The 21,191-nt window shown below is 40.5% G+C and overlaps 2 protein-coding genes across 2 annotated transcripts; one reads left to right on the top strand and one right to left on the bottom strand.

Annotated features, from left to right (window-relative positions):
* The first annotated feature begins 1,920 nt into the window (after window positions 1-1,920).
* On the top strand, window positions 1,921-8,160 carry LOC126402017 (claudin-3-like). The gene is made up of 3 exons (XM_050063660.1): window positions 1,921-2,592; window positions 2,756-2,762; window positions 6,290-8,160. Exons 1-3 carry the CDS (start codon window positions 2,112-2,114, stop codon window positions 6,936-6,938), a joined length of 1,137 nt encoding a protein of 378 aa, XP_049919617.1. The 5' UTR covers window positions 1,921-2,111; the 3' UTR covers window positions 6,939-8,160.
* A 6,609-nt stretch (window positions 8,161-14,769) lies between these two features.
* LOC126403658 (THAP domain-containing protein 5-like) lies at window positions 14,770-20,015 on the bottom strand. Its single transcript, XM_050066379.1, has 5 exons — window positions 19,841-20,015; window positions 18,299-18,482; window positions 16,020-16,828; window positions 15,448-15,634; window positions 14,770-15,189 (listed from the first exon to the last, which is right to left on the bottom strand). Exons 1-5 carry the CDS (start codon window positions 19,912-19,914, stop codon window positions 15,070-15,072), a joined length of 1,374 nt encoding a protein of 457 aa, XP_049922336.1. The 5' UTR covers window positions 19,915-20,015; the 3' UTR covers window positions 14,770-15,069.
* Window positions 20,016-21,191: the final 1,176 nt, after the last annotated feature.

Genomic DNA, 21,191 nt, shown 5'->3' with positions numbered 1-21,191 from the left:
AGTATAGGGCTGTAGCTGCTGGACGGTTCAGGATCAGACACCTAGTGCAAAAGGTATGGAATGCAGGTATCATTTGACAGGAGATATTTTGATACCATTTGGTATTGGATTATTTTGGTCGATACCTTAAAGGTATTGAGCACCCTTACCCAGCCCTGGATTAAAGACAAATTAAAGCTTTTGACTACAGTTACTGGATCACGTTGGTAAAACAGTCTCTCTCTCCTCTTTGTGCAAATTGAAAACAACTGCAAATTGACAAAGGTGCTGTGCAGATTCAGTGTGTACGGAAGGCTCCTGGTAGTAAAACTGTAGGTCAGAGTGTGTATTTAGAGAGGTCTTTTTCTGTGGCACGTGCAAAAGGTAAATTGAGGTTGAAACCACTGATGCACTGTGACCTTCAGACCAAGGACACTGATAAGACCCTTGTGCACAGGGACAATTGTTTCAGCTTCCAACACACTCCATCTTTGTAGTACTGGTCCTTGGAGCATCTTAAGAAGCCTGTCTATGTCCTGTGAGAAATAAGTGTTATTCATATATTATTTTCTTCAGAATCTTGTGTGCGCTCCCCATGCAGATACTGGACTGTTTAAAGGTGTTTTTTTTTTGTTTGCATTGCATGTGCTCTGGCATGTGGTCACAGTTGTTAACTTCCCATGGTAGCCTAGGCAACTGGGAAAAGCTGTTTTTAGCATCACATAGCTTACGTCAGTATTTCTAACCCAGTATTTATTCACTCTCTGGTTTTATCCTCCTTATGGCAAGATGTTGATAACACTTGTACACTGGAAATCTCTCCCACACAACCACAGCTAAAAAACATTTCAGTTTCTATGTTAAAGCATTGAAACATGTTGGTTACAGTAAATGGAAACTTGCACATCTTCCATGGAAGTTGAGATGATAGTTTTATCAAATGCGTTGGTAGGATACGCTCCAGGAATCAGGGCACTCCCACTGATTTCCAGAGAACTATCCCAACCTGCTTACACTAAACCCTTTTCACCATTTCCAACACACTTCTCCTTTACTCTTTGTCACCTTTAATCGTTTTGTACAAATAAGATATAAATAAAGGTCCAGTGTGTAGGATTTAGAGGGATATATTGGCAGAAATAAAATATAATATAATAAGTTTGTTTTCGTCAATGTATAATCACCTGAAAATGAGAAACGTTGTGTTTTTGTTACCTTGGAATGAGCCATTTATTTCTACATAGCCATGTCTCTACTGTAGCTCAGAAAGGATAAACCAAACATTGGCTCTAGATAGGGCCATTCATGTCTTTGCACCATAGCTAGTCCCTCCGTGAGCAGCATCAGAAAAACACTGATTTTTTTTTTTTTTTAAGTGAAACTGCTTTATTCAGTGTTTTTACCTGTTTAAATCAACAGGTTTGTTTGGAGAGGAATAAACCTCAGTGGATAATTCAGCTTCTGATAGAAACCTCCTGAAAAAACGAATACTGAAGGAATCCTAACCAAGAGTTAGTGCTTGGCAAATGGTTGCAATCTGCAATCCTCTCCACCAGATGCCACTAAATCCTACACACTGCTCCTTTAAAGCAAAATATGATTCAGAGCCCCTTTGTACAACTTGTGGTCTTAATGACACAAGCCATAAAATGATGCTTCATCTTTGTCAGTTTTCAATTCAGAATTCCAAACAACTGACTCATCTGTCAGAGAGGAGGAGAGGAGTACACGGAGAGGCCTGCAGGAGTTGATATTTTGCCTTCCACTTTCAATCATTCATCCACCGCTCTTTATCATGTCTGTTACCCTTTAACTACTCCAGACCTGAGATACAGAGCCTCTGTTTACTCTCCCCACACCCAAACAGGTGGGAGAGCTACCGGGGCAGAGGAAGTTGAATGATTAAGCTGAGGCCGTTTACATGCCAAGGCTGGGTTTTCGGACAGTCAGATAAGGTGGGACAGAGGACAGTTTGAACTCCTCTCTGGCCAATGACCAAGTGACTCCACCTTCTTGAGAAATCTGCTGCTTATATGAGCAATTGCTTCTCCAGAGAATACTCACTCAATCTACTTCTGTCTGCTAAGATAGAGAAGACCCTCCGTGCATCTTGACTCACACAGAGTTCAGACATGCCTTCAGTGGGACTGGAGATTCTTGGGGTGACTCTGGCTGTCCTGGGATGGATCTCAGCCATTGTATCCTGTGCCTTGCCCATGTGGCGAGTGTCAGCTTTCATTGGGGTGAACATCGTCACAGCGCAGACCACCTGGGAAGGCATCTGGATGAACTGCGTGGTCCAGAGCACAGGTCAGATGCAGTGTAAAATCCATGACTCCATGTTGGCGCTGAGCGCAGATCTTCAGGCCGCCCGCGCCCTCACTATCATCTCCATCGTGTTGGGCGTCATGGGACTCCTGGTGGCCATAATGGGGGCAAAATGCACAAACTGTTTGGCTGAAGAGTCAGCTAAGGCTCGGGTGATGATAGGCGCTGGGGTGTCCTTCATCCTCGCATCTCTGACCCAGCTGATCCCTGTGTCGTGGTCTGCCCATACTATCATCATGGAGTTCTACAATCCAATGACACCTGAGGCACAGAAGAGGGAGATAGGTGCAGCTCTGTACCTGGGCTGGGCCGCAGCTTCATTTCTGCTCATTGGAGGGGGCATCCTCTGCTCCAGTTGCCCCCCACAACCTGAGAAAAGGTACGGGCCTCCATCGAAGATGGTGTACTCCCAAACTAGGTCGCTTGCCCCAAGTGGTTATGATAGGAGAGACTATGTCTGAGCTCACACCTGCTCTTTTCTCACGGCTTCGCCATCATGGAAAAGACTGCTCAGAGAAAACCGGAGGGGACAGTCATTTTTTGATAACTTATACACATCTGTCTTCATGTTGACATGGAGAAAACTTAGATATTCTTTCCTCCATATAATGTATACCTGTTTAAACAGAGCCTCCGTCAAACTTGTTTTCCTTTCTTAAATGTTTTGTGTAAAACTTGGAGGCTGTTGGAAGCACTGAGGCTAACAACTATATATGTTAGTGATGTGGTGTGCCCTGTATTTTACATTTTATGAAAATAATTGCATTATTTGTGAAACAAAAGTTTAAAGAATAAGTGAATCAGCTATTGTTTGTTGTTGTTGTTGTTTTTTACAGTACTAACTATGGTCATGTTTTATAAAGAACTTTAAGTTTTGATTAAGAAAGTTCAAGGAATCCTGTTGTAAAGTTACATAATGCAGATTTTTGTTATAAATACATTTTGTAAATCAGTTCATTAGAAATGTTTTGATGTCTGTCATGTTACTTTTATAAATTAAAGGCCTTGTTTTTTTTTAACTCACGGAGTTTTTTCATCATTTAAACATTCGACACTCGTTTTTTAGGCTGTCTGTTTCATTATTACTATTGAGGCTGAGAGGCTGAAGTGAATCGTCTGTAGAGGCAAACCATGCAAATGTTTGGAGCACCCTAAAAATTTTGGAAAAGGGACCCCCAATGGCCACTCATATTGGCAAATTTTGGCGACTCACTGCATACCATTAGTTAGAGCAGTCAGCTTGCGACCTGTAACTGTCATACATTTGTTAGATGTACCCATTAGCACAATGAAATGAGCATATTTAGTCACTAACAAGAGGAGGTAAAACAACATCAGGGGGTGTTTTGGGGGCCTTGATAGGCTTCTTTGCCTGGGCCCTTCCTCTCAGAGTCTAGGATCGCCACTGCTGAGAGGCTTAAATATTTGGTATGTAAAAGACTGAGGGTAATCTTAAAATACACCCACGAATAACTTTTTTCAGGTGTATTTTTTGTCATGTTTTTTTTTTTTTTTTTTTTAGCAAAAACATGTTTTTCATGCCCTAAATTCTATTGTGACCTTGTAAGTGGTCTGAGCCTGACCACCTACAGACCACCAACACATGACCAAAAACCTGCTCCATTACACAGTGCATATGTGTCCACTGCATATATTTCAGCAGGCCTTCAGGTTATTGTAGGTCATACATTAGCTAACAAAACTCCTACTCACAGGAAAATTGGAGTGGCACATTTAAAATAGATGTAGTGAAATGTTTGATCTTTATATCAACAGGTGTAAAGAAAATGTCTGATTCCATACAGCCTCCATACTCAGCCATTAGTCTGACGACTGGAAGTCTCTATCACAGCTTCTACCCACCTGGCTGTCTCCCACATGTCTGTTGGCTCTATGATAACAAGAACCGCTACTTTGTCAGCTTCCCTACACTCGACAGTCTGAACTGCCCTCCCAAACAATGGACCTGTTTCATGTCACGGGGGGGAGACTGGGGTGGGGGCTGTCAACACTGAGGGGGAGGGGGCATTTCTAGGGAGACAGTCCCAGCCCTGAAGAATTTCAAGGGCATTCTGCAGACAGACGGACTCATTAAGTCCCATCAGACATAACACTGCTGTCAGGTGAAAGCCTCGTAACTCCAACTTTAAGTGTGAAAGTGATCCTTAAACCCAAGGAGCTTGTACCTCTGTAAACTTTAAGAACATTCCCCATCCTTGGTGTTATGACACTTTTTAAAAAAAATCTTTGTATGATTAAAAAAAATAAACTGAAAGCAAGAATTCCTTCCTTTTTTCTTTTTTTTTTACATCCTGAAGCACTGGCATTTTGGAGATGCAAGGTTTTCATTACGCAGTGACAATAGAAAGGTTAAGAGGGTGTTACTGAGGATCTGTTCCTTAGTAACAGGCATTTTTCATTTATTAGCCTTTTTTTTAACAAAGCTACATCATCAGATCTTCAGAGAAGCCTGGGCTAATTATGATAAAGTGATCTACGACCTAGCCTACTTAAAATTGAAAGAGTTTTTCAGTGATGACTGAATAAAGCAGCTTACCGATCAGTCATAAATATATGTACAGATACACAGATTCTGAAAAGGTAAGAGCCCTCACACAACAAGCCGACAGTCGTTCGTCGGTCAATATGGAGCTGTGAGCATCTGTCGAACTAATTTTTGCAGTGTCCCACACCGTTGGCACTCGTCAGCTCTTGTCAGTTTTTTTTGGCCGATTCAGTGTGTTGAATCGGCGTCACTGACAGCAGAGCCTGTCAGCGAGAGAAATCACTGTGACTTGCAGTTTAGCGCAGCGCACAAGAAGACAAACAGAAGTGAGGAATGCAAACAACTTAAGTCAAGAGGACGAAAGATAAGAACAAACAGGTCATATTTGATCAGATTATTTTTGTTGCCACTCTTTTTGCTAGGGCGAAGCAATAATCATTTGTTCTCTCAACATCAGGGTGTGTCGGTGATGCGTAAAGTGAACCAGCGTCCTGAATCCATCCTGCCTGTCTTCTGGTTTCCCCCTCCAACAAATATCAATGACAGATACAGACTACTGCCACCTGCTGGTACGGAGAGTTATTTCCTCTACTGCAGATGTCGAAAATAGTCGGCCCTTGTGTTTGCTGTGTGTTCAAGAGCAACTTTTTGGCCAAGTCACAAGCAACGTTAGGTGATACAACAGCCACTAATTCTTTTAGATGTTGGTCTAGTGTGTCTGGGATTTTGGATTCCATTTACAACCTGTTTTATTTACATGTTAAAGAAAAGAGTAAAAAACAAAGACGAAAAAAAAGATGTCATCTGTACTTTAAAGAAGCAGTGTTTAAAATTTGGGGGGATTTTGGGTCATCTAGTGGTGAGGATTGCAGATTGCAACCAGCTGAAACTTCTGTCATGTGCCAAGCATGAACTTCAGGTTAGAATTCCTTCAGTGGTCATTGTTCGGGAAGTTTTTACCAGGAGTTGAATTATCAGCAGAGGTCTCTTCCTCTCAAAAACAGACTGAGACATTTAAACTGGTAAAAACACTGTATGAAGCAGTAACACGATAAAAGAGAAAAAAAAATCTTTGTTTTGCAGATGCTGCTTGTTCCGAAGGGGCTGCGAACAAACACATGGTTGTAACAAACACATGCAATACTTGTGTGCCCTTTCAGCTGTAAAAGGCCCCTTTGTGGCCAGGCCCATTGTGAAGCTGGCCGTGTAAGCTGAGAGCAGAGTGTGTCCAGGTCCTTCCTCCTCTTTTGGTGATGTCAGCTCCTTCAAAGACTCCTCCCCTCCACCTGATCTGCCTTATAAAGGATACTGGTGAAGTAAAGGCATCAGATCATCACACACTCACAGATGCAAGGCCTGAAATTAATGTAATTACTAGTTTGGTCTCTGGTTGACTCTTCCTCTCCTCAGATTTTTTTCTGTGATCTCCTCTCAGGTGTGACACACATTCAGCAACAGGAGAGGAAGATATTTCAGGATGTCTATTGGGCTGGAGTTGATAGGTATCTCCCTGTGTATTCTGGGATGGATTATTGCCATCGTGGCGTGCGCTCTTCCCATGTGGAGGGTGACGGCCTTCATCGGCAGCAACATTGTGACGGCTCAGATCATCTGGGAGGGCCTGTGGATGACTTGCGTGGTCCAGAGCACGGGCCAGATGCAGTGTAAGGTCTATGACTCTATGCTCGCCCTCTCTCAAGACCTCCAAGCAGCCCGCGCCCTCACCGTTATCTCCATCCTGTTGGCCATCCTGGCAGTGCTCATTGCCATCGCAGGGGCCAAGTGCACCAACTGCATTGACGACGAGGCATCCAAGGCCAAGGTGATGATCATCTCTGGGGTCTTCTTCATTGTTTCTGGGGTCATGCAGCTCATTCCTGTCTCCTGGTCGGCCAACACCATAATCAGGGACTTCTACAACCCTCTACTTACTGATGCTCAGCGGAGGGAGCTGGGGGCTGCACTGTACATTGGCTGGGCGGCTGCTGCCCTCCTGGTTCTTGGTGGCGCACTGCTCTGCTGCTCCTGTCCACCGCGTGAGACCAGATACAACCCCTCTCGAATGGCTTACTCTGCCCCAAGGTCAGCAGGGGGCCCGGGGTTAGAAAGAAAAGACTATGTATGAATGAAGGTCAAAGAGAAAAAGACATTAACCTGCTCTTCACACCAAACTGAGGGTGTACTGAGGAAAAGAGCTCATGGGAACAAAGAGACTCCGTAATGAAGGATGTTTGATTTTGCCTTGAATGTTAAGTATCTCTGACCTAGGCTCGTAGGCCTTTTTCAAGAGACTGAAAAAGCATGCAAAGGACTCGGAGTGGAAATCTACTTTAAATCATGTTTCAAAACAAAAATCAAATTATGTTCTTAGTGCTCTGTCTTTTTAACACGCTAAATGTTATTGTCACAACCAGTATACAATCATATTTTTTTGTACAGTCCTGACTTCTTAATGTTTACCACAGAATATTTTTTTATAAAAACTGCCATGACTGCTTCATGCGTCACCATCACAATAAGGCACTGCTGTGTAAAGAAACTGAAGAATTGGATGTGTTTAAAGGTGCGACAGGGTTATCACTGGGATTATGTGTTGTAAATACTGTAGTAGAGTATCATTAATCACCTGTAACTGTCAAGACAGATGATAACTGTATTCAAGGCGACGTTTAGTGCAGTGTGGTAAGGGCGGGGATGGCAGAGGACACTGGGTGTTTTACAGTGTGCACAGAGGGAGCACAAAAGCACCTGGGTTCATCTATAACAGGAATTATCTTTGTGTGTTATGTACAACTGCAGTTCATGTATCTAACAAGTTTTTTTTAATAAACATCACTGTTTTTTATGATACTGCATATCTTGTGTCATTTTAAAACATGAATTACCTTTTAATTCACTTATTCTTAAGGGGAGAAACCACAGGTGGAAATACAGTTTTAATGCACCTGTATGATCTGAGATTTTGGGCTATTTTGCTTCCATAAGATGTCGTCTTTCAGACTAGTGGAAAGAAAATGTCCACAATACACACTGAGGCTAAGATAGTGTTATATTAGATATTGATCATTTGCATATTTAAACATAAAATGTCGGAGAACTTGTAATACAAAAAATAACTGTCTTTACATATTGAATCAACTGGGGAAGTTTCATAGTGATATCTATAAGTTAAAAATTCTACCCTATTCACCCATCGTGTCTTATTTTTGATCTTATTTTTGGTTCTATCCAATGTTTCTGTTCCGGAAATGTAAGCAAATCATTGTATATTTAATTAGATAATTTCCTCATTTGCATAATCAAACTCATAATTTCACAGAACTTCTGACACAAAAAATAATTGTCTTAATGTAAGAGATCAACTGAGAAAGTTTCATGGTGATGTGTATTAATTAAATTTTTACTCTGTTCACCTGTTGTGTCTCCCCTGACATTCATGCTCTATTTAAAGTCTTGTAACAGCTTATTCACTCCCGCATGAGTCAGTAAACCGCTAACAAAAATGACGGAGTGCGTTCCATCCAGGTGCCTTTGTAAGAGCAGCCTGACACTCAATCCTGAGGGCTACGTTACCAGCAACTGGCAACTTAACCACACGCGCTCTGAACAATTAGCCACGGGATCAGTTAACGGGCTGAGGTGAGAAGTGTGAGCACAGAGGAGTGGAGTCATTCCAGTCTGGTTACATGAGTTATCTGTTTTCTTACCTTTCAGACTTTATCATTATCACTGGGTGCTTGGCTGTGGTTGCATACTTCTCTCCACCACCCTGCCACATACTTTAAATATTATTAATTAGCCTATGGGGAGCCACCCTGTATCACCAGACTTCAACTGTTTGCCACTGAACAAGATCTACTAGTAAAATTAGAAGTGCCTTACAAAAGCATTCACTATTTTTTACCTAGATTGTTAAAGCTTGAAGACTACAGGCAGGTACTGAGAGTTGTCTAACTTACCTTCAATCTTCCAATGTCCTGTTTTACATGCTATGTCTGTGATCTTTATGTAATGATGACATGCACCCAAGCAGAGGACAATTATCTACACTCAACCACATTTAAAAGACCAAGCAGTCATGATAGTTTCCATGATAGACACGAGTCAAGCCTTTCAAGAGTCTAGTCTCAAAACACATGCAGTCACACCTGACAAAGGGAGCAACCTGAAAAATTAATGACATCTTATGGTAAATATAGGCGAGTTCTCTTGGTGCTATATCACATTTCCAACCGTTGTCTCTCACTGCCATATCAGTGTCACCTCTAACAAAAGGACAAGGAACGGCCTGACATGTGGTCATGATGACAGTGACTACACATTAGAGCTCAATTCTAATGATTATTCAAGATTGCATTTGAAGTTTTTTTTTAATAAATGCTACTTTTTAGAGAAAACAGTATTGAGTCAGGGGCTTGGCGAGGGGTCAGACAGAACAGCCTATAACCTAGAGTCTGTATATGACCTTTGAAACATTTACGTGCCTCAATACACTACTGCCAAGATTTTCAGGAAGAGATTTTAAAGACAATATGAAAAATAAAGGAATATCTATTGATTTTTACATTTTGCATTTTTACATTTTTTACATCTTATCCTGAAGTTTATATTTGAAAATTAAACAAATTACATCACTATTCCACATTTTAAAATATCTACAGTTGTTGCTCCAGCCTCCCTGTGACCCTGTACCAGGATAAGTGTTTATGTATGATGAATGAATGAATGATCCAAACTGGCCTCTAAATGATGAAAAACAATTTCTTAATCCCAGGCCCTGTCTGTCTGCACCTATACAGATTTTCTGAGAATGGATATCTTCCTCCGTGTTTTGGCCTCTAATTCAAATGCAAATAGAGTTTTTAGTCAGTAAAACAAAGCTTGCTTAACCCCCCCAGGTGCAGATTTTTTGAAAAAATTATTTACCATTTATCTGTGTGGACATGAATATCAGAGGATTTGGAAAATGATGACATAACCTCCATTCCATTGTTGCTTTGTATAATCAGCACGTGCCAGGAAAATCAACAGTGGCAAACAACCAGTTTGCTATCTTGTTAGCACTGTTTGGTCTGATGACTACTTTACACTTAAACTTAGTATTGTTGCATCACTGCATGAATGAACAAAGGCATCTGCTGCACCCAGTTTTTTTGCTCCATCTCAGCGTCTGCTTTTAAAGTTCGTCAGAAATGGCGGTTTTGAATCAGACCCGGTCAAACCAGTACATGATGAGACGCTTTCCAAAGTGGGATTGTTTGTCCTTAAACTGAACGTAAATCAGTGGTAATGTAATGCCTAATAGGTGTTTTGAAAAAGGTAATATTCATCTGTACCCTTGACCACCTGTGTGACAAGGGGAGACTGCTGAAGACAGCTAACGCCGGCAAGCGTTTGGAGTGGTCTTTGCACTCTAGTATGGACAGAGATATTTTGTAAAACAAAGGTCATGTGGTCAGAATTATTCTTTAAAACAAAGGGGGAAAATATCAGTTTTCAAAAATATCTGAATTTGTGTAGACGGAGCCTAAATCTCCTTCTATTGCGTGACTGCATAACAAATAATCTGCTACAGTAAACAGGCCTGTGAAGGACATGACTTAAAATGAACCAAATAGCAAAAAGAAAAAAACCCCACAAACTATAGAGCAAATAAGTGGAGCTCTTTCCACAGAGGTGTGACAGAGCATCATGATGTTTACCAGTGAGCGGTTTCCTGTGTGCTGTTCCAGTGACTTGTCAAAGACCCTCAGGCATGTTTGGTCATTGTTAAGCTAATCATTGATTCTGACACAGGTGTACTTCACAGCCACCCAGAAATACACAAGGTTCCCCTTCAACAAATAGTGGCACATCAAATGAAACACTTCATATTTGTAAAAAGTGTGAGTGTGAGTCAGAGAGATTTTCATGCTTTGACAAAAAATGACAACCAGCAAAACCATAAAGCTAACTGCGGCCTCATGAACTGAAGGCTCCTGAGGCTATGATGAAACTGAATCTTATCAAATACCTAAACCTGGCTGACTGTAAAAAAAAAGAAAGAAGAAAGCAAAGAAAAAAGGCATTCTGTGAGTCTCTGTGGTCACGCTCTGCTGGCTTTGGCCAAACTCTGGTCACATGACCGATACTGGGGAATGTGAAGGGCAGAGAGGTTGCCTGGCACCTGAAGTCAGAGAGAGAAAGCGACCCCCTCCTCCTCCCCGAAAATAACACAGGCTCACTGTGTCCGCTCAGTGGGAACGGAAACTCACTGAGGTTTCTTACCTGCGACGGCAAGTTATCTGAATCCAAATCTAAACCACAACAGACCCACAAAGGAACTGATTCAACAAGAATGCTTCTCTCGGTATCAGACAGAACCATAATAAGTTCTCCTGTTTGAAACCTTCTCAGCAGAAACCATGTTCTACCAAACCTAAGAATATTTTTGTTTCGAGCCACAGTCCTCAGTGTAAAACTCTATCAGTCAAAACACATTTACTGTTATCCACATACACACCCAAATTACAAATATTTCCCTTATCAAGACTTTTTTTTTTTTCAAAAAACCCTGACATTGCCTGTCATTCACACACATACCTGAATTACACACATCTTCCTACTTCCCCCTATAAAAGTCCAATTCTTTCTTAACATTTTGCTATCATTAGCTGTTGTGCAATGCTGCAGGCTGGTGCCTTGAACCATAGTATGGGTGAAGTTTGTTTCTGGAAGTCACTCTCTGTCAACTATATATTGAAAACATACAACTGATTATTGATGATATATAACAGCCACAAAGCCAAAGGGATAACTAATCTTTATTCGATGTCCTGCTCATGGCACTATAACAGGGCAATACAATATCTGCAACTCTCTGCCACTGTGATTTTGTGAACAACGGTTACAGTGTACGTGTCTGTTGTGAATGTGTGGATACTGGCCTGAGCTGACGTTAGATTTCAGCAGTTGGAGGTAACATTGCCAAGACATTCTACAACGTGACAGCCAAAGTAAAGAAGAAGGAAACTGCCAGTAAACATGGAGGTAAAAAACTCAAGATACTTAAAAAAAATCAGCATTGCAAATGTTTTATGAGGATGGAAATGCACTGGAAATGTTTGTTAGACCATTCGTTTGTTCTCACAGGGCACCTTAAATAAAATAAAGTAAATTTAAATGTATCCCACATCCTATTTAGGGAATATCCTTAAAGGTACAACAGGCAGGATAATCAGATTATCAGTGTTTGTATTTGTTCTACTAACTGGTATTTTTCTTTGACATATTTTAAGAAAAAATGATATAGATAGAAATAAGATATAACAATGAGTATAATTTCAAAACGTGCAGCCATCATGTAAACTGTGCCCATATAGGCTACAAATGAGCCACACTCAAGAGCACATGGGATCCCAAAATCCAGCGCTTTTGATTAGTGTGAACGCTGTGTAGCCTACCATACCAGGGCTCGGATCGATGAACTGTGCCCAAGTCCACTTGAAAAGGTGGTCTTGAGTATGGTCCATGTGTACTAGGGTATGGTGTGCATCAGGTGAGGAAAACCAACTGTACCAACAGACAGAAGTGGATTGTCAGTTAACGCAAGACGACGTTGGAGCATAGAGTTGCAAGGCATTTCTCAGTACCGCCAGTCTCCGCCTCGTGAAATCTGCATTTATGTGCAAGCAACACATTCTCATTCCAGACTCGTCACATATTGATGTTTGGTCATGGACTTTCCATGCCTTGGTGCGTTGGTTGTTGACGTTCTGGGATGCTGTGTCAAGTTCTGCCTGATACATGCATTGTCTTCTTTCAAAATACACTTCCGTTTTCACAGGAAATTTAATGTTTACATACAGTCTCTTTCAAAATAAAGCACCACAGCAGTATAACACTGCAAATTGACGTTTTTTTTTTTCCTTCAACACACATGGTTGGGATTAGGCAACAAAAACACATGGTTAGGTTTAAGCAACAACAGGAAGTGGTTGGGTTTAGGAAAAAAAGAAGAGGGTTTGGTTTTATAATCTTATGGTACGTGAACATCGCTCTCTCGGATGAAGGGCGGTGTCTGTTGGACCAATCCACCAGCCCTCCCAGCTGCCCTAGTGGGCTTTCGCCACCATTAGTTTTGTCCTTGTCCCACCGCATTCTAAATTGGATTCTGGATGGATTCTAAAATCTACCAGCTACTCAGTAGATTACCATTGTTTTTTGGCTGATGAGTAGAGCAAATCTAGCTGCCACCTGCATATTCTACAAGCACTGGCTAGTAGCTGGTGATGTTTTCCAACTCTGATGCTTACTGTCTCCAAAATATAAAAATAACACACATAATGCAAAAGTCAACTCCCCCGTATGGGCTTGGGACCTTGGGATTTTCTTCTACACTGTGGTGACAATCTAAACAAATGTCACGTAGATGATGATGCAACTGTATTCGGGTGTAGAACATTACTGATGTGAAAGCTTAGTTAAAAGCTGAATGTTATCAACACATAATGAGGAAGTTAAGGGAGGATGGTGGGCAGAAAGGTAGCTACAAAGTGTTCACCACAAGATCACTTGGATCAGAATGTACTGGCAAAATCCTTTTATGTGTGTGTGTTTGTGAGTTCTGGTGGAACATCTAACTATTAGCTCATTGCTGAGGCACATATGAGCAAATGTACCTGCTGATAAAAGTTCCCAGTTGGATAAAAGAACGTCTCACTCCCTTACATTCCAGCAGAGCAGAGATAAGAAACACTCACTCTCATCACTTTTCAGTTTTGTGGTAATATTAAATCAGGTAAAAGCCAGTTTAGGGTGACAGTAGCCAAATGAGTGAGGAGGTTAGGAAAACACAGTGAGGTCATTGGTTAAAGAAGCACCACAGAGTAAAGTGCATAACATTCTCCACAGCTACCATCCAAGAAGAGTAGAGCCAGACACTTAAAAATGAAACAGATGCTAAGCTGTAATACCACAAGTCAAACAAGGTGCAAACTTCAGACACTTTTTCAGATGGTCATTTAAAAAACTCCCTCTGAGTCAGATTTGAGCGACTTAATGTTCCAATTTAGAGGAAAGGTCTTAAACATGAGTTTCTTTTTCATACAAATATTCTGCCAAATTACTAAAAGTATTGCAACAAAAGAGGAGAGTGGACTAAAATCAATCTGTACTGCAATTTCAGAGTGTTTTGCCCAAAGGAAATATCAAAGCAAAATATTCTGCTGCCCTCAAGTGGCCAAACTAAAAACCTACAATGAGATTCTTCATTTACAGCAGTATTATTTTGAGTACTGCAGTGGCTGTTATAGGTTGATACAATACATGCTGTTATTGCTGTAAAACAACTGATATGACTGAACAACTTTTTTTCTGAGAAAGATTTGACAAATAAACTAATAATCTTACCAAAAAAATGTTATTTGTTTGGCCTTTGACAGATAAAATCTCTTCTTCCTGAATCTAAATTTACACTTCAAGCTGCTAACCAGACTTTTGTGGTGTGAGAGTATGTATTTGTGAAATTGGATTTTTCATATGAAAATCATCTACCCATTTGAAAGATCATTTTCTAACCAATTGGTGTTTGGCTCATTGCAGATGGGCCGCTAGCTCAGGACCTGCTAATGTGTGCTTTTTCCTTTGTTAACTTAACATTTAAATGTTAAGGCAAAGCATGCAACGTGAAAATGGCCCTATAGGAAGCCAGTGATGGTTTGACCATTCTGGGCTACTGTAGAAACATGGCGATGCAGCAAGGCAGACTCCATGGATGAGGCCCCTGGTCCCTATGTAGATATAAACAGTTCATTCTAAGGTAATGAAAACACGACTCTTGTTTTAAGGTGACATACACTAAAGAAAACATACTTAATGTATTATATGCCATTTCTGCCAGTGTATCCCCCTAAATCCTTTAAACTGGACCTTTAATAGCTGAAATGTACAGTTACTATAGAAATGAAGCACAAGTCTAAATGGAAGTTATTTTTAATTTGATATGTATCATTAACAAAAACCATGAAGGTCAAATAAAAAGAGGTCGGAGAACGGTTGGGAGGGGTAGAGGGTGAAAACTTAAAAAAACATGTTCAACATTGTTCTGTATTACTCATCCATATTTGTGCAAAGCTCACAGCAGATCCAACAACACGCTGCCACATTTAATACACAGATCTCCTTTTGTTACAAGAAAAAAAAACAAAAACAGGTAGTATATCGCTTCTGCCAGTGTGGGCAGCAGATGGACACAGATGGGACGTCTGCAGTCAGCCTCACAGCTTTTCATCTGTGTTAATTAGCGGAGTTAACAAGTATGCGCCATCGTCCTCTTCATAGATGATGGCCACAGTCTCACCAGCATCTGGCATTGTTGCACTTGTCTGTATGTAAGCCTGAGAAAGACGAGACAACACAAGTCAATGCGCTGCTTGACATTTTCACAATATATGCCAGGACTTTCATAAGTATTTGCCTCCAACACCTAATCCCCTCTGGCTGTGCTCATTGTTTTTATAAGTTGCATAATAAGTTTAATGGAGAATTCAATATTGCCCAATAAAATATTAGAATATACCTAAAAACTTGAGAATTAGAACATTTTTTCAAAATAAATGTGGGCTTATTTCATGTAAACACTTTGAGCTCCTCACCCTCTCAAGCAGTTGTAGTCGCTCTTCGTTCAGCAGGTTGCTTTGCTTCAGCTGGCTGACCGTGTTCTCCAGTCCCAGAAGCTTCTCCAGGTGTCGGCGGTGTCGCTGCTGCAGCACCTTCACCTTCTTCTGCAGCTCAGCCACAATCGCCTCCAGCTGCTCCTTGCTCAGACTGTTCTTATGGTAGCTGCTCATGTAGGGAATGGAAAAAGATTGCACACGTTGTAATACATAGAGAATATAGGATGGAACAGCATGACTATGACTGTGGAGGTGAGTTAAAGCTGGGGTGGGCAGAAATCTGGAAATGGCAAGAAATAAATGGCAGAATTTGAAAATATGCGCATCTGTATTTGTAGAACAGCCAAAAACAGAGCCAAGAGGAGGTGCAGGAGTCTAGTTTTCTCTCAGACCACCTGAATTACTATACAATCAAAATTTATTGTGGAAACCAATAATGCCAAAATCTGACTGCTTACTCCAGCTTTAACTCTGATCCCATTTTTAACTCTAAACCCGGTGGCCAGCACCTGAAAATAAACATGTCCATGAGCTTGAGAGTCAATACTCACCAGTGTTCCTCCAGCTGGTGATCCTGCCACTCTATGCTGTCCTCCTCTGACTTGCCGTCTTCTCCCTCTCCCTCATCTGCGTCCAGTCTTTCCACAGTGAGGACCAGTGACGTGGGTGAAGGTGGCACGTGTTTGGACACAATAGGCAGAGTAGAGGTGATGGGCTTAGAGCTCAGAGCAGATGACAGAACTGTATCCGGGGTGAAGGTGAACTCAGTAGAGGTTTTACTGGGGACAACGTTTGGTATCGTCTCAAAGTAGGCGATCACTTGAGTTTCATGGCTTCCCTGGACACCTGAGAAATCCTCTGTGGAGCAAGTCATATCTTCAGCACCTAGAGAGGCCACGGCCTCATCTGTACAGCCAAGTGTGGAGTCATTCATGACCAGCCCATGGCCCTGAGTTAAAATGGCAGCAGTGATTCCATTCAGAAGCTCATCCTGCCCTTCACCAGCAGGGCATTCAGACATCACCACCACCTCTCCACTGTTACTGAGATCATTAACTGTCTGGAATAAAGTTAAGGGGAACTTTGCCCTTGCTTCAAATCCATCCACTGACGCCAGCTGGTTCAGGTCTGTCTGTACAGAGTGGTCAGATTCTCCTACATCACTTGACTCCACCAGGCTGGTTTCTCCCTGCTGCGATGGGTCAACAGTGATCTCATACAGGTGTACCGTGTGTAATGTACTCTCCATCTCAACAGCGTCAGCAGCCACTGTCCTGTCATCTGACAAGGCTATGCTTTGATTACTGTTAGTTCGAAGCCGTTTTGGCTTCCTTTCACTGTGATCCATCGCTTTCCGTTTCTAGAAAGAAGCAGAGTGTGTTTTTATCAAAACAAACATATCAGTTTTAAAGTTTAAGTTACAGCAACTGTGGTGGTGCACTCATAACACCATCCTAGTAACTTCAAAGCATGGTAAGTCTTTGTATATTACAAATAATGAATTCGGTCAATACATGTGCAGATCTATTTGTCAGAGTGCCAACTAAAATGTAAAAAAATATATATTTTCAAATATTTATTGAACTAAATTTTATTACATAACATTTTATTATGTTAATTAGAGAAAACTATCAGGGACCACCTCGGTGTTGTGACTCATCAGGATCACATAAAATCTTTTTAAATAAACTTTATGATGGCCCAAAAAAGTGGTTCCCTAAGTAACATTCCCATTTTAAAACATTTCAGTAAAACTTTGCTGGAAATAAGTGAAATTCACGAACAGTATATAAACTACAGCGCTTTATCTTCCCTGTTGCATAAAGCTTAAAATAATCAGAGAGCTGGTTGCTGTGGACCAACTCCTAAACATATTATGTTGCTGAGATAAATTTCCAGCCGATAGCAGAAAAAAACAACATTTGAATGGTACAAATGTTTAAGAACGAAAGTCTAGCTTAATACTAGTTTTAGATATACTAGCTTTAGATATAGTAGTATAGTATATACAAGTACAGCGACTACTGCTACCAATACTAATAATAACAATGATAATAAGAATAAGAATAATGATAATGATGACAATCAGTCTTAGGGAGTCGTTAATGGCATTTTGTTCAATTACTAGTTTAACTGCAATTAGCAGTAATTGGTTGGCTGTTTAACTACATTCAAACCTTAGTAGCTTTTTAAGTAGTGAACTAGTAGCATGAAGTTCATGTTGATAATTTACTCTTTATTTAACTAAATATTCATAATACTGTAAATTATTACTTTTTTGCCATTCAATGTGGCACAATGCCACAGCTCATTGGCCACCTGCTGTCTGATTAAAATCACCTCTGGTCTGCAACCAAGACAACTGCGTTTAAAATACCATGTATTTCCCTAGATGTTAAGCATTTTCCTGATTCCACCCCAACAACTGCTCCATATCCTTTCCTTAAAACAAATCAGCCTGCCCTAGTCCCTAAATCAAACACACCTACTCTTTACTTTGCCTTTAGTTGTACCTCCATGTTACAGTAAGAGATTTCAGAGTCCAGACTGAGACTGTGATCATTTCCTGTGATATAGTTTGGATGTAGTTTAACTATTTTTAAAAAATAGTTTTACTTTGACAAGCTAATCATTTTTGAGGGTAGCTGAGCTGTAGTTTAACTGCTCTCAGTTAGGAAGTAGCTTGTAGTTTGGTAAACTACGGTTTTAACACAGTTTCCCCAACACTGATGATAACATAGTATTCATAAATAATAATAATAATAATTTTCCAATATTGTGCAGCCCTACATTTTCAGATTAAGACTGCAGAGGGTTTCTTTTGTTTTACCTCGGCCTCCTGGAAGATTGTGGGTACTGCATCGCTCTCAAGGTATCGGATCCCCCAGCGCACCTTGAAGCACGAAGATGCAAAATGTTCATGGCAAATATACTGGTGTCGAGAGGGAGTCCAGTTCTCACGTCCCATGTTCCTCAGCCACTGCTGCAGCCGGACCGGGTCCTGTAGAGGGAACCTAGAACACAACGAAGAATACAAATGTGAGCCACTGATCGCGCTTGGGCTCCTTCAAATAAAATACTTTATTGTCAAATATAGACAGGTTTTTATTCCTCCGGTCACTGTGAATCCCATTTTCACTTTGAATGTAGGTTTCTCAGATGTAAGTGATTACTTTAAAATTCCCCATAAAATCATGGAGTGGGGTCATATTGTCAGTGGTGGAATGGAACTAAAGACATCTACTCAAAAGCTATATTCAAGTATTGTGTCATTTTGACATACTTGTACTTTACTTAAGTATTTGGATTTTATAGAACTTTTTACTTCTACTCAATTACATTTAATGAGGGTACATTGTATTTTTTACTCTTTTACATTCATTTGACACTTATGGTCACTAGTTAGTTTTTACATTTTAAAAAACAACACATGGTATGCTTATATGATGTGATGCCCTATATTAAACTACTAATCTACACAGCAGCATACAACATATTTAAAACTGACTCCATGTTGAAGAACATTAAAATGTTTTTCCATGTATTCATTACTGATATAAACAAAGTAATATGATATTCTATAACTGCACAATGAGTGCTTTAACTTTTGTATGGTAAATTTTGCCGATAATACTCGCTCAAGTACTTTTACTCAAGTAGCATTTTGAATTCAGGACTTGTAATGGAGTATTTTTTGAGTACGGTATTTCTATTTTGTCTTAAGTAAATTATCTTTTTCCACCACTGCATAATGTCTGTGACTCAGCTCCCGTATAAAAATCCATCACAACAGTATACTTTGCATTTAATTTGAATATAACTTGCATTCTGTTCACCTCACACATGTACTGTATAGTACAGTATAAATTATTCTTCTTTTTATTTAAGTAGCTACTTATGATTGGCCTATTACTGTAAAACCTTTTTACCTTGTAAAAACTGAACAGTGGAGGTACTGTTATAGAATATTACATCAGTGGAAGTGGAAGGATTTTTCCACTGTGGTTCAGATCCACAAAAATACAACTTAACTGCACATTTCCACAAATTAAACAAATTAAAATCTTAGCATGTGAATCTGCATGTCAATAAAAACTCAGTCAGCAGACTGGCTTACAGCCTCACATCATGATTCAATCAGGACTCAGTGTCTCAAAGGTCAAAACAAGGCGACACAAACTTTACAGGTCATCATAACGCTGATATTTAATAACTAACGTTACAGTGATTGGTTTTAGTCTGAAAACATGTTGTATAAGCTGACGTTGTAAAGACTGACTCATTGGAGAGGAACACGTATCTGAAAGTTAGAGATGACGCTTCTCCAGCTCCACAGCTAACACTAACTAACATCTCAAAGACTGTCACTTACTTGTAGAAGCTCTTCCTTTCGCTCCCGTTTCCGGAGTCATTCTTGCAGTTTGGGACGGAACAATATTTTGGCATCTCAGGTCGGTTTTGCTGAAGGCTGATAATCTTCGTGTCCAACTGGGTTCACAACAAGGTGAAACTCGTGCTGTATGTTGTCAACTGGTGGCGCATAGTTGACGAGTGACGATCAGCTGTTTAGAGTCGTGACGTCAAATTAATGCGACTTTCGCCTTGAGAGAAACAGGCACTTTTTCCCCCCCGTATTGTTTATAAAACACATAGAATGTCTAATAATTTAAATATATATTTAAATTAACATCTTTATAAGTAATTCAAGCAAACCCCTGCCCACAGAGGTCAATGTTTTTTTTAAAAAAAAAAAGAAGCATTGGTAGACAACAGGAGCACTGTGTAGGATTTATGGGATTTAGCGACACCTAGCGCTGAAACTCGGGAACTCCCGATTAGATGCATTCAGTGCTTATTGTTCGGGAAGTTTTTACCGGGAGCAGAATTGTCTGCAGAGATCTCTTCCTTTCCAAAACAAACAGACCAGGTAATAAAAAAATTAAAAAAAACAGGTAAAAACACTGAATAAAGCAGTTTCACTTTACATATAAGTGTTTCGGTCCACACTGCGTGTCCAGAGTTCAGAAAGTTGTTACTGGGAGCTGAATTATCTGCAATGTCTTCTCTACTCAAAAACAAATTGACCTGATGATTTAAACCAGTAAAAACTGAATAAATGAGTTCCACTTTACAAATTAGTGTATCTCTGGTACTATTTGTGCTGCTCGCTCAGCACCTGCTAATGTGTGCTCAACTTTTTCTTCTCTGGTAACTCAAGATCCAGATGTTCAAGAGGTTCTTACCGGGAGCAAATTTGCAAATCCAAGGATAGGAAAGAATGGTGCACCTTACTCTGCCTCTGGCTGACTTACCCTAACCAATCCCGGCCCATTTGCCTAAACTTGACCAATTCAACCAAGGAAGGCAACAAGTACTAGCCAACCATAGGGAGAGTAGGGCGGGTCATTTGTTCCCTATCTAGATTCCAGGAGCCGACTTATCTCAGAGGTCTCTTCCTCTCCAAAACAAATAGACCCAGTGATTTAAACTGGTAAAAACACTGAATAAAGCAGTTTAATGGTTAAAAAAAAATCTGTGTTTTATACGCTGCTTGTCACAGAGACACTGTTGGCGAACACGCAAAAGGCTGTATCTAGAGCCAGTGCTTGGTTTGTCTCTTCTGGGCTACTGTAGAAACATGGTGGAGTCCCTTGACGAGGATCTGCTCCTTATGTAGATATAAAGGGTTCATTCATAGGGACTTGGGTTGGGAACCGGAGGGT

This window comes from Epinephelus moara, chromosome 2 (assembly GCF_006386435.1).
Source record: "Epinephelus moara isolate mb chromosome 2, YSFRI_EMoa_1.0, whole genome shotgun sequence".
Taxonomy (NCBI): domain Eukaryota; kingdom Metazoa; phylum Chordata; class Actinopteri; order Perciformes; family Serranidae; genus Epinephelus; species Epinephelus moara.
The sequence above is the reverse complement of the archived record's forward strand: the minus strand, read 5'-3'. Positions and strand labels throughout refer to the sequence as shown.

Excerpts from the sequence above, each read along its gene's own strand:
- LOC126403658 (XM_050066379.1), bottom strand. The coding sequence starts at position 19,914 with ATGCCAAAATATTGTTCCGTCCCAAACTGCAAGAATGACTCCGGAAAC. Across the intron at positions 15,635-16,019 it reads CACCAGCTGGAGGAACACTG|CTACCATAAGAACAGTCTGA; the intron begins GTGAGTATTGAC and ends CTACATGAGCAG. Across the intron at positions 15,190-15,447 it reads GACTACAACTGCTTGAGAGG|GCTTACATACAGACAAGTGC; the intron begins GTGAGGAGCTCA and ends CGTCTTTCTCAG.
- LOC126402017 (XM_050063660.1), top strand. The coding sequence starts at position 2,112 with ATGCCTTCAGTGGGACTGGAGATTCTTGGGGTGACTCTGGCTGTCCTG.